At 46.7% G+C, this 12776-nt stretch overlaps 2 protein-coding genes across 2 annotated transcripts; one reads left to right on the top strand and one right to left on the bottom strand.

Annotated features, from left to right (window-relative positions):
• Positions 1-4601: 4601 nt before the first annotated feature.
• LOC140313848 (olfactory receptor 11A1-like) lies at positions 4602-5516 on the bottom strand. Its single transcript, XM_072391826.1, has one exon. It carries the CDS (start codon positions 5514-5516, stop codon positions 4602-4604), a length of 915 nt encoding a protein of 304 aa, XP_072247927.1.
• A 4906-nt stretch (positions 5517-10422) lies between these two features.
• LOC140314473 (olfactory receptor 4B13-like) lies at positions 10423-11361 on the top strand. The gene has a single exon (XM_072392682.1). The coding sequence runs from the start codon at positions 10423-10425 to the stop codon at positions 11359-11361; it is 939 nt and encodes a 312-aa protein (XP_072248783.1).
• The last annotated feature ends 1415 nt before the right edge of the window (positions 11362-12776 follow it).

Genomic DNA, 12776 nt, shown 5'->3' with positions numbered 1-12776 from the left:
ACTGGTAACCGTCAAGGTTACGATCTACCTTCTCTCACCCGAAGGTGGACAGGCTACAGCCACCCATGACCCTCAATAATATAAAGCATGTCGGAAAAGTTAACGAATGAATCAGCAAGTACATCCTTAAGTGTAGTTTATGGGCATCATGTGTTGGCTGGTTCATTACAAACGATGTAATAGTAAACAAAGTTCATGGTTTAAAATATACTTCATATTGAGTGTCTTGCTTGCTCATTCAAGCAAAGAAACTATTACAGAGACTTGAACATGTTATTGGGATTAAAGGAACTGCATTAGGCTGGTTTAAGTCATATTTATCTGATAGATTCCAGTTTGTTCTTGTAAATGAAGAATCTTCCTCACACACCAGAGTAAGTCATGGAGTTCCTCAGGGTTCTGTGCTTGGACCGATTCTTTTTACTTTATACATGCTTCCATTAGGTAACATTATCAGACAGCAGGGAATAAATTTCCATTGTTATGCTGATGATACTCAGCTGTACTTATCTATGAAACCAGATGAAACCAACAGGTTGGTCAGACTACAAGCCTGTCTTAAAGACATAAAGACCTGGATGACTCAGAACTGCTGTCTGCTGAACTAACAGCAGAGATCCTGTTTCTCCAGTTTTAGCTTCTCTTCATTGGCTCCCTGTTAAATTCAGAATAGAATCTAAGATTCTTCTCCTCACATATAAAGCTCTTAATGACCGAGCTCCATCACATCTTAAAGGTCTCACAGTTGGATATTTCCCCAACAGAGCACTTTGCTCTCAGGCTGCAGGTTTCCTTGTGGTTCCCAGAGTTTCTAAAAGCAGAATGGGAGGCAGAGTCTTCAGTTATCAGGCCCCTAAAAGCAGAATGGGAGGCAGAGCCTTCAGTTATCAGGCCCCTAAAAGCAGAATGGGAGGCAGAGCCTTCAGTTATCAGGCCCCTAAAAGCAGAATGGGAGGCAGAGCCTTCAGTTATCAGGCCCCTAAAAGCAGAATGGGAGGCAGAGCCTTCAGTTATCAGGCCCCTAAAAGCAGAATGGGAGGCAGAGCCTTCAGTTATCAGGCCCCTAAAAGCAGAATGGGAGGCAGAGCCTTCAGTTATCAGGCCCCTAAAAGCAGAATGGGAGGCAGAGCCTTCAGTTATCAGGCCCCTAAAAGCAGAATGGGAGGCAGAGCCTTCAGTTATCAGGCCCCTAAAAGCAGAATGGGAGGCAGAGCCTTCAGTTATCAGGCCCCTAAAAGCAGAATGGGAGACAGAGCCTTCAGTTATCAGGCCCCTAAAAGCAGAATGGGAGGCAGAGCCTTCAGTTATCAGGCCCCTAAAAGCAGAATGGGAGGCAGAGCCTTCAGTTATCAGGCCCCTAAAAGCAGAATGGGAGGCAGAGCCTTCAGTTATCAGGCCCCTAAAAGCAGAATGGGAGGCAGAGCCTTCAGTTATCAGGCCCCTAAAAGCAGAATGGGAGGCAGAGCCTTCAGTTATCAGGCCCCTAAAAGCAGAATGGGAGGCAGAGCCTTCAGTTATCAGGCCCCTAAAAGCAGAATGGGAGGCAGAGCCTTCAGTTATCAGGCCCCTAAAAGCAGAATGGGAGGCAGAGCCGTCAGTTATCAGGCCCCTAAAAGCAGAATGGGAGGCAGAGCCTTCAGTTATCAGGCCCCTAAAAGCAGAATGGGAGGCAGAGCCTTCAGTTATCAGGCCCCTAAAAGCAGAATGGGAGGCAGAGCCTTCAGTTATCAGGCCCCTAAAAGCAGAATGGGAGGCAGAGCCTTCAGTTATCAGGCCCCTAAAAGCAGAATGGGAGGCAGAGCCTTCAGTTATCAGGCCCCTAAAAGCAGAATGGGAGGCAGAGCCTTCAGTTATCAGGCCCCTCTCTGTGGAACCAGCTGCCAGTTTGGGGTGTGATGTTGATTTCTGAGTCTGAGCAGGTTCCCCAGAAGGTTTAGCTGAGGTCTGTTTGGCTCCTGCTTTCACACCTGTTCGACATTACAACTCATCAGGACTGCCTCTTAAGGAGCAGCAGGACCAGCCAATCTTCACCAGATTATCTCACTCTCCTCCATGGTTATCCCCGCTCCTGGTCTGTTTCAACCAGATCCTGAAAGACAATTCATTGTGGAAGTGGACACCTCTGACTCAGAGGTAGGGGCTAAATACCCTTTTATTGTACGGACAGATCTCAAAAACCTTTCATACCTTCAAAATGCCAGGAGACTCAAATACCGGCAGGCCCGTTGGTCCCTATTTTTTGTTTGGTTCTCTTTCACTATCACCTACCCGACAGTTTGCCTCCCAGGAGGATTCCACAGAACCGTACATATCCCAATCCTGCTCTCAGAGGCGTTACGTGGGAGATTGATGATCGGATTCAGCGCGGCTTCAGACCCTGATCCGGGAACTGGTCATCCTGATCGCCGCTTTGTCCCGGCCTCTGCCCGCTCCGCCCTCATCCATTGGGCCCATACGTCCCGTTTCACCTACCACCCAATCACACAGTAGCACCATTGCAACCATATTTCTGGTGGCTTTCTTTAGAGTCCGACGTCCGTTTGTCACCTCGAGCTTCCTTCCACGGGGAGCCAGCAGCTTCCCTGGGTCTAGTATGCACACAACTCCCTCACATCATCTGGACTGTCCCCATTCGAAGCTTCACTTGGGTATCACCCTACTTGATTCCCAGAAACAGAAAAGGAATGGGACTCTCTCCCTGTAAAACTCATTCAAGGAAAACAACTTTGGACAATAACCCCTCAGATAACCATATTAACCTTTTCTAAACCTCTCCTCTCAGCAACCTCCATAGAAATGGATCATCTTCTGTTCCCCTGAGTATCCTCACCTAGGTTCAGTCTTCAGTACAGAAAAGGCCCTTTCACTCCCTGCACACCGACTCTATGCCAAAGACCATTCTCAGGTCACACCCCTGGAAAGCCTTACAATAAACCTCTTTTACCATAAACCTGCATTATTTTTACGTTGTGGCTCATTTGAGCTGTGACAAGATCAGGCTGAAACTTTCCTTTCTGATAAAGCTGATAAAGGTGACCCTGAAACATCCCATAGTTCTGCTGCTATAGGCCCAGCCTGCTGGGGAAATGTCACAGTCTATGTTCTGTCACAGTTTGTTCTTCAGATCACAGTTTATGTTTTAATTGTCTTGTGTTTTCAGGTTATGTTCTTGTCTTGTTTTTGTCACGGTTCACTCACTAAGTTTGTTTAATCATAGCCTCATCATCCCCGGTGCCACAGTCTTGTTTTTCATAGTCATGTCATTTATTCACAGTCTTGTTTTATTTTCAGAGTATTTTTGATCCGGCTCTGCCTTTGCTCCCTGTTTTTGTGGAATAAACCCTTTTTGTGAAGATGAAGAACTGCATCTGGGTCCTACCTCACCACCGATCCCTGACAGAAAGCTCCCATGATGCACCTCTCCTCTCTCTGTTTTTAGTATTGTTTTTTGCTGCTGAACTGACTCTAAAATTACTTAGTTTAGTTTAGCAGAATAATTGACAAAACAGTCCCCTCAAAAATGAAAATGAATAGTATCTTGAGTGTATTCAGTAGCGTTTCTTGCACACATTAGTAGTAAAACATTAATATATCATTTGTTCCTGTGTATGAATACAAATGGGCTTAGTATATATAGTTGAAAAAAACATAAATTCAACTGTCTCTGCATTATGAAGCCCAAATGTCTCTACTGCAGGAACAGTTTATATAGTTATATTATAGATACAGTTTATGTATAAAACAGTTTAGAGGCTGTTTACTGTCACGGTTTATGTTTGGACTCTCTTGTTTTCAGGTTATTTGTTATTCTCCCCACATCATGTAGTTTCCAGGTTACCATCAGTCACTTCACTTCCCCGCCTTGTTCACATATGCTAAGTCTGGTTTTTGCCCCATAGTCACAGCCCAAGTTAAACCAGCTTTCTGCTCCATAGTCTTTGTGTTTTTTTATATCCGGCTCAGCTGCGTTTTGTGTTGCGCTTTGCTTTTGGTTTTGATTTGGAAGTCTGGATCTTCCCTTCTCTCCTGATATTTACACACATCTCAAACAATTATCTATAGTCATCTTAAATTTCAAAACTACCACATGAACTTTATGACAAACAAAAACTTCTACTCCTACAATTCTCATTCAAATAGTTTAATTGTTTTACTTTTCATTTAAAAACAAACATTTAAAGGGGAGTTAACAGCCAACTGCACCTGGTTGATCAACTCTGAAATGACAAATCAGTTGTATTTTATTGCATTATCTCATCCATATTGTTATTGATCATTGCATTTATTTGCTTTTTTCATGACTGGAGGATTTTTTATGAGCGGTTTTCCCCTTAAGAATTGATAGATTATCTATCTATCTATGCAGAAACCTGTAAACAGTTTGAAAACATTCATTTCTCCTGTCCTGTAAACAGTTTGTATGCAGCTCTTTCCATCAGAAAATTAAATGCATTTATTTTTAGTCACTTCCAGGTAAAACAGTCTGAGAACCACAATATCATTGTTTCTGAAGGGTAGAGATGACGTTTCGGGACACAGTCTTGATTTTTCAGGCATGCATAGTTTAACATGCATGAGCTTTTCCATCTGAAGCTTTTTCTTCACAACAGACGTTTACATGCATCACGTATTTTGTTCATTTTCAGCCCGTACAGCACTGGATTAAACAGCGGCTGGCATGTCAGGAAGTACAGAGACAAAAAAATGCCCAGCAGGGCAGGAACTCTGCTTGAATCAAATCTGCTCTGTAATATTTGAAAAGAGCAGCCAAACCAAAAGTTCAAGATAGAAGCCAGGTGAGGTGTGCAGGTCCGTAAGGCTTTCTGTCTGGTCTGTTTGGATCCAGAAAAACAGATGATGAGAATCTTTGTGTAGGTGTAAAGAATCAGAATGAGAGGACCGATGAAAGAGATGAAAGTGTAAACAAGTCCATAAATGTTATTAACACTGATGTCAGAGCAGCTCAGTTTAACAATAGAGTAGTTGCCACAGTACACTCTGTCAATAATGTTCCCACAGAGCTTTAAAGATGCACTGAGTGCTATTAGAACTACGATCGCAAGAAAAGGCAAAAACCATGTGAGAGCAATTAGCATGGCAACCTTTTCAGATGTCATCAGAGTGTTGTACAGCAGAGGATAACAGATGGCAAGATATCTGTCATAAGACATGACGGCTAGGTTAAAAATTTCAACACTTACATAAGTATAAACACAGAAGATCTGCAGGAAGCAGAGAGGAGCAGAAACAGTGTGAAGGTCAGAGAGGATCTGAATCAGCAGGAATGGAAACAGCCCTGAACTACCATACAGTTCATTTACAAACAGGCTGCACAGAAACATGTTCATAGGTTCATGGAGGCTCCGGTTCACACTGATAACCACGATGAGCAGAACGTTAGAACTGATGATAAGAATATATAAAGAGAGAATGATCATAAAATACAAGTATCTGAAAAGACCAACATCAAAGTAAGCACTTAGTGTGAAATATGAAACCTGTGTGGAGTTGATCATGATGCTCCCAGTTCTGTTAACTGTTAGATTTCTAAATGTTCAGTGAAGTTCTGCCTCTACTTCTTTTATCCTCTAAAGTCAGCTGACTCTGGCCGTATTATCAGAGGAACCGCTGCCTAAGTGATGCCTGAAAGAAAGATAAACAACTGGATCTGGGAGCGTTTTTTTTTTTAATCCATTTCAATGACTTGTGACGCAACAAAATAAGAAAAGTGCCAAGAGGGATGCATACTTTTGTCATCCACAGTAATCTTTATGTCTTATGGTACTCATTGTGGGTTTGTCTGTGTGGTCTTCTTCCTTTTTAGATGGCCCACCGCTTTTCTGTTAGCATTGTTTGTGAAGTACAGCATGAGCCACAGTTTGTATCTGGAGTTCACAAGTGGACACTCTTTCATTGGCTGTAGGGCAGTCGAATGGTGGCTGAAGCAGCCTGGAACTGCTTGTTGGGTTGGCTGAAGCAGCCTCGAACTGCTTCTTGGGTTGGCTGAAGCAGCCTCGAACTGCTTGTTGGGTTGGCTGAAGCAGCCTGGAACTGCTTGTTGGGTTGGATGAAGCAGCCTCGAACTGCTTCTTGGGTTGGCTGAAGCAGCCTCGAACTGCTTGTTGGGTTGGCTGAAGCAGCCTCGAACTGCTTGTTGGGTTGGCTGAAGCAGCTTCGAACTGCTTGTTGGGTTGGCTGAAGCAGCCTCGAACTGCTTCTTGGGTTGGATGAAGCAGCCTCGAACTGCTTCTTGGGTTGGCTGAAGCAGCCTCGAACTGCTTGTTGGGTTGGCTGAAGCAGCCTGGAACTGCTTGTTGGGTTGGTTGAAGCAGCCTCGAACTGCTTGTTGGGTTGGCTGAAGCAGCCTCGAACTGCTTCTTGGGTTGGCTGAAGCAGCCTCGAACTGCTTGTTGGGTTGGCTGAAGCAGCCTCGAACTGCTTCTTGGGTTGGATGAAGCAGCCTCGAACTGCTTGTTGGGTTGGATGAAGCAGCCTCGAACTGCTTCTTGGGTTGGATGAAGCAGCCTGGAACTGCTTGTTGGGTTGGCTGAAGCAGCCTCGAACTGCTTGTTGGGTTGGCTGAAGCAGCCTCGAACTGCTTCTTGGGTTGGCTGAAGCAGCCTGGAACTGCTTCTTGGGTTGGATGTAGCAGCCTCGAACTGCTTCTTGGGTTGGCTGAAGCAGCCTCGAACTGCTTGTTGGGTTGGATGAAGCAGCCTCGAACTGCTTCTTGGGTTGGCTGAAGCAGCCTCGAACTGCTTCTTGGGTTGGCTGAAGCAGCCTCGAACTGCTTGTTGGGTTGGCTGAAGCAGCCTCGAACTGCTTGTTGGGTTGGCTGAAGCAGCCTGGAACTGCTTCTTGGGTTGGCTGAAGCAGCTTCGAACTGCTTGTTGGGTTGGCTGAAGCAGCTTCGAACTGCTTGTTGGGTTGGCTGAAGCAGCCTCGAACTGCTTGTTGGGTTGGATGAAGCAGCCTCGAACTGCTTCTTGGGTTGGCTGAAGCAGCCTCGAACTGCTTGTTGGGTTGGCTGAAGCAGCCTCGAACTGCTTGTTGGGTTGGCTGAAGCAGCCTCGAACTGCTTGTTGGGTTGGCTGAAGCAGCCTCGAACTGCTTCTTGGGTTGGCTGAAGCAGCCTCGAACTGCTTGTTGGGTTGGCTGAAGCAGCCTCGAACTGCTTCTCGGGTTGGCTGAAGCAGCCTCGAACTGCTTGTTGGGTTGGCTGAAGCAGCCTCGAACTGCTTGTTGGGTTGGCTGAAGCAGCCTCGAACTGCTTGTTGGGTTGGCTGAAGCAGCCTGGAACTGCTTCTTGGGTTGGATGAAGCAGCCTCGAACTGCTTGTTGGGTTGGCTGAAGCAGCTTCGAACTGCTTGTTGGGTTGGCTGAAGCAGCCTCGAACTGCTTCTTGGGTTGGATGAAGCAGCCTCGAACTGCTTGTTGGGTTGGCTGAAGCAGCTTCGAACTGCTTGTTGGGTTGGCTGAAGCAGCCTCGAACTGCTTCTTGGGTTGGATGAAGCAGCCTGGAACTGCTTGTTGGGTTGGCTGAAGCAGCCTCGAACTGCTTGTTGGGTTGGATGAAGCAGCCTGGAACTGCTTCTTGGGTTGGCTGAAGCAGCCTCGAACTGCTTCTTGGGTTGGCTGAAGCAGCCTCGAACTGCTTCTTGGGTTGGCTGAAGCAGCCTCGAACTGCTTCTTGGGTTGGCTGAAGCAGCCTCGAACTGCTTGTTGGGTTGGATGAAGCAGCCTCGAACTGCTTCTTGGGTTGGCTGAAGCAGCTGAACTGCTTCTTGGGTTGGATGAAGCAGCCTCGAACTGCTTCTTGGGTTGGCTGAAGCAGCCTGGAACTGCTTGTTGGGTTGGATGAAGCAGCCTCGAACTGCTTCTTGGGTTGGCTGAAGCAGCCTGGAACTGCTTGTTGGGTTGGATGAAGCAGCTGAACTGCTTCTTGGGTTGGATGAAGCAGCCTCGAACTGCTTCTTGGGTTGGCTGAAGCAGCCTGGAACTGCTTCTTGGGTTGGCTGAAGCAGCCTCGAACTGCTTGTTGGGTTGGATGAAGCAGCCTCGAACTGCTTCTTGGGTTGGCTGAAGCAGCCTCGAACTGCTTCTTGGGTTGGCTGAAGCAGCCTCGAACTGCTTCTTGGGTTGGCTGAAGCAGCTGAACTGCTTCTTGGGTTGGCTGAAGCAGCCTCGAACTGCTTCTTGGGTTGGCTGAAGCAGCCTGGAACTGCTTCTTGGGTTGGCTGAAGCAGCCTCGAACTGCTTCTTGGGTTGGCTGAAGCAGCCTCGAACTGCTTGTTGGGTTGGATGAAGCAGCTGAACTGCTTGTTGGGTTGGATGAAGCAGCCTCGAACTGCTTCTTGGGTTGGCTGAAGCAGCCTCGAACTGCTTCTTGGGTTGGCTGAAGCAGCTGAACTGCTTCTTGGGTTGGCTGAAGCAGCCTCGAACTGCTTGTTGGGTTGGATGAAGCAGCCTCGAACTGCTTCTTGGGTTGGCTGAAGCAGCTGAACTGCTTCTTGGGTTGGCTGAAGCAGCCTCGACAACAGGCTGATTACAACCGATTACAACCACACATTCACAGAATGGTCAAATTATCACATATGTGGCCTTTTTTGATCGTACACAGGGCAAAATTATCATACAAATACGATAAATATTGTACACGTAACCTGGCAACACTGCATCCCGATCCCGCAGTGTTTCTTTTAGCCGCCCGGAGCACAGTTCATACCGGCCGCGAGATTTGAGTTGTGTCACGTGGGACCCGGCGGGACCCAATCCCAATGCAGCGCTCCAGTTTCCGGTGTCCAAGGGCAACACCACAGTGCTAACGGTCGTGGACCGTTTCTCCAAGTTGACGCACTTCATCGCTCTACACAAGTTGCCCTCAGCTGAGATCATGATGACTCACGTTTTTGGTATCCACGGGTTCCCGAGGGACATTGGGTCAGACCGGGGGCCCCAGTTCGTCTCACGGTTCTGGAGGGAGTTTTCCAGGCTCATCGGGGCAACCGCGAGCCTGAAGTTCAGGTACCACCCCGAAGCCAACGGCCAGACCGAGCGCCTGAACCAACAACTGGAAACTGTCCTCCGATGTCTGGTGTCCCAGAACCTGGCTTCATGGAGCTCCCACCTGGTTTGGGTTGAGTATGCCCACAACACTTTGCCTACCTCGGCTACTGGTCTGTCCCCCTTTGAATGCGTGCATGGTTAGCAACCTCCTTCGTTTCCTGCCCCAGAGAACGAGGCCACGGTTCCCTCTGCTCACCTGATCTGGGTCAGGCAAGGGGACCGGGTCAAGAGAGCCGCCGACCGGATGAAACGGCCTGCCCCTGAATACCAGGTGGGCCCCGCTTTATTGGGCCATTGCCAATCTCTAAGGTTATCAGTCCCACAGCCATCCACCCCCATCTACCAAGGTCCCTCCGAGTTCACCCCACCTTCCACATCTCCCAAATTAAACCCACCAAAGTCAGCTCTATGATCTCTCAGCAGAAGCCACTGCCGCCTCTGGAGGCCGACAGCATTCACAAAAAGAACAATCCCAAACATCATATACATATTCAGCAGTATCAGCTCAACATGCATTATATATTCATATATAAATGTGAACATAAATAGAAACTAATGATATATACAAAGTTTCTAATTGAATAAACTATAAATACCTTCAGATATAACATTAATCAGTGCATTAATGTCTGAAAAGGGGTTTATTCATAGCCCTTCTCCCTCTAATTGCCCTTATAGTAACCTTCCTGTTTGATTTCTATGCTTTTATCCAAAATTCACGATAAAAAAATCAATTTAAAAACATTTTAAAAATATATAAATTAATACATATGTACATATATAGATACACATACACGTTCCAAACTGTATTCAAACCCATATAACAACACTCCCACAGCAGGTCCTTGCAGAGACCCCCCGAACCCCCAATCACCCCTCTGCCAGGCCCCCCCACCAATCCCAGCCCCACAGAGACCCCCCCGAACCCCCAATCACCCCTCTGCCAGCCCCCCACCAATCCCAGCCCCACAGTACCAGGAGGAGGACGAAGACCCCCCCGAACCAGCCCGGGAGTGGAGTGCACCACACCAACACAGGTACCCGACCCCCCCGCCTGTAACCAAGAAGCGATAAAGTGCAGAAGCTTGTCAACAGAAGTGATTAATTCATGGTGTAACTTTTAAAAGGTAAAGATTTTCGTTTCTGTGTGTCCATCGGACCGGAAATGAAAACCTCGGCTCCACCCCTGACTTGCAGAGGTTAAAGAGCTCAGCCAGCCTCACAGCCTGCATCACTGATGTTGGATCATCTGACAGTGAGTTAAACATGCGGACACTTTGTAGTTTTGAGCTTTGAGAAAAGAGCTTTCACAGCGTCTCCTCTTTCTGAGCAGCGGTAATGACTGTAAAGGGGATCATGATCAACTCCACACGGGTCTCATATTTCACCCTTGCTGCTTACTTTGATACTGGTCCTTTGAAGCATTTATTCTTTCTTGTTGTTCTGACTCTTTATATTCTGATCATCAGTTCTAACGTTCTGCTCATCGTGGTTATCAGTGTGAACCGCAGCCTCCATGAACCTATGTACCTGTTTCTGTGCAGCCTGTTTGTAAATGAGCTGTATGGTAGTTCAGGGCTGTTTCCACTCCTGCTGATTCAGATCCTCTCTGACCTTCACACTGTTTCTGCTCCTCTCTGCTTCCTGCAGGTCTTCTGTTTGTACTCGTACGGAGGTGTAGAGCTTTTCACCCTGGCCATCATGTCTTATGACAGATATCTTGCCATCTGTTATCCCCTGCAGTACAACCTGTATATGACATCCAATAAGATTGCTGTGCTGACTGCTGTTTTATGGCTCTACCCTTTCCTTTCTAACGTCTTCCTTGTGTGTGGACTGACCGTCCCTTTACAGCTGTGTGGGAACATCATTAACAAAGTGTACTGTGACAACTTCTACATCACCAGACTGGCCTGCTCCGACACCACAGTCAATAACGTCACTGGACTCGTTCACATGTTTACAGTCATCCTGGGTCTGATTCTTCTGATCATTTACACTTACATCAGAATCCTGAAAGCGTGTTTTTCTGGGTCCAAACAAACCCGACAGAAGGTTTTCAGCACCTGCACCCCACACCTGGCTTCTCTGCTCAACTTCTCCTTCGGGGCCTTTTTTGAAATCGTGCAGAGCCGGTTTAACTTGAGCCGGCTACCGAACATGCTGCGCATCTTCCTGTCCTTGTACTGGCTCACCTGTCAGCCGCTCGTCAATCCGCTGCTTTACGGACTGAAAATGTCCAAAATAAGAGACGCGTGTAGAAATCTGCTTTTTGGGAGGAAGATCCACCTCTAATCTAACCGTCATATGAGATGATTTTCTCTGAGTCCCTGAAACTTCTGTCCTTCTGTTCGTTTACCTGTGCTTTGAAGTCTAAACTCAGCTGTAATGTCCCACATATGCTTTGAAATATTTGTATTTCTGTGCTTAAACTCTTGTTTTCCTCAGATGTGTGAGACACTCAGAGGTGGAACAGGGGGGATCATTTTCAGAAATGACCAGAATGTGTCTGTAACTGTTTTCAACAATCTGCAGTTTAATTCAGTTTAATGATGCAGCATCAGTGGAAGGATAAAGGCACTTTTAGTCAGGGAACTCTGCAGTTCTGTTGCTAATAATGTTCTGCTCACAGTAAAACATGAAAGCACAATTAAATGATTATTCACGAAGAAATCAAGGGAAAGGTCCCAAAGACACTTCTGTACCGTCTCGCCTGTACATTTGAAATAAAACTTCTGTACCCTGAGTGATAAAAACATTCTTTAATATCCTGGTAGAGAAATGGAAGCAGCTGTCAGACACAGAGTGGATTTAAATCCACCAGTTAACCCGACACACATGTTCAGATGTGTAGAAGGAGGCTGCAGTTCCCAGAGAAAACCCCCAGGGTGAACAGTTTCCAAACACAAAGAGCTCAGATAATGGGCTCCTGTCACAAAGTGAAAACCTCCACAATATACCATAAGAATATATAATAAGAATATAGAATAAGAATATATAATAAGAATATAGAATATAATAGAATATGATAGAAAAAAAACATGTACTGCACATAGTTTATAATATATACACATATTTTCCAAAATGTTCCAGTACGCCAGCAGTTCTGCTGCAGCTTTGATTCAGCAGTAGAAATAAACCATTTTCCTCTGTACTTTGCACTGCACACAACCTGGCTGGGATGATATTATTCACTCTAACTGTGAGTTAGTACACCTGAAAGGCTGTAAGGGAAGCAAGCTGCTGTGAGGAAGATAAAGGTTCCTGTGTCTCCTGCTCGCTGTGAATTCTTTGGCCCTTAAGTCACAAGACAGCAGTTACACTGCCATGAGGGGCTGATGCAGAGGCATAAATCAGCCATATCTTGCCATGGCAGACAGGGTCTAACAGCCCAGAGAGCCCAGCTCTCAGGGTCATGGAGACACTCAAACCCCTCCACCACGTCAAAGTGGCAATTCTATGGAGGGGCTGGTCATCTAAGAGTGATTCTAAGGCCTCGATGGAGGGGCTCGCCAGGGCACCCCCTTGGGAACACTATGTTTGAGCATAAGGCGGTTCATCAGTGCACCTGGTACCAGGCCACCTTAGGCCAAAGGTCAACGAACATCTCTGCAATCAAATCATCAGACCGTTTGTTTTGGACACTGAAGAGAGGGGAAGAGCTGATCACCACCTGGTAATGAGCTGGATGCCTTCGTGGGAAAGATTAC

This window comes from Leuresthes tenuis, unplaced genomic scaffold (genome assembly GCF_036924035.1).
Source record: "Leuresthes tenuis unplaced genomic scaffold, fLeuTen1.0.hap1 SCAF_9, whole genome shotgun sequence".
Taxonomy (NCBI): Eukaryota; Metazoa; Chordata; class Actinopteri; order Atheriniformes; family Atherinopsidae; genus Leuresthes; species Leuresthes tenuis.
Note: the sequence above shows the minus strand (reverse complement) of the source record. Positions and strands in the feature narration are given on the sequence as shown.

What these genes read in the sequence shown, in the direction of transcription:
- LOC140313848 (XM_072391826.1), bottom strand. Translation starts at nt 5,516, where the DNA reads ATGATCAACTCCACACAGGTTTCATATTTCACACTAAGTGCTTACTTT.
- LOC140314473 (XM_072392682.1), top strand. Translation starts at nt 10,423, where the DNA reads ATGATCAACTCCACACGGGTCTCATATTTCACCCTTGCTGCTTACTTT.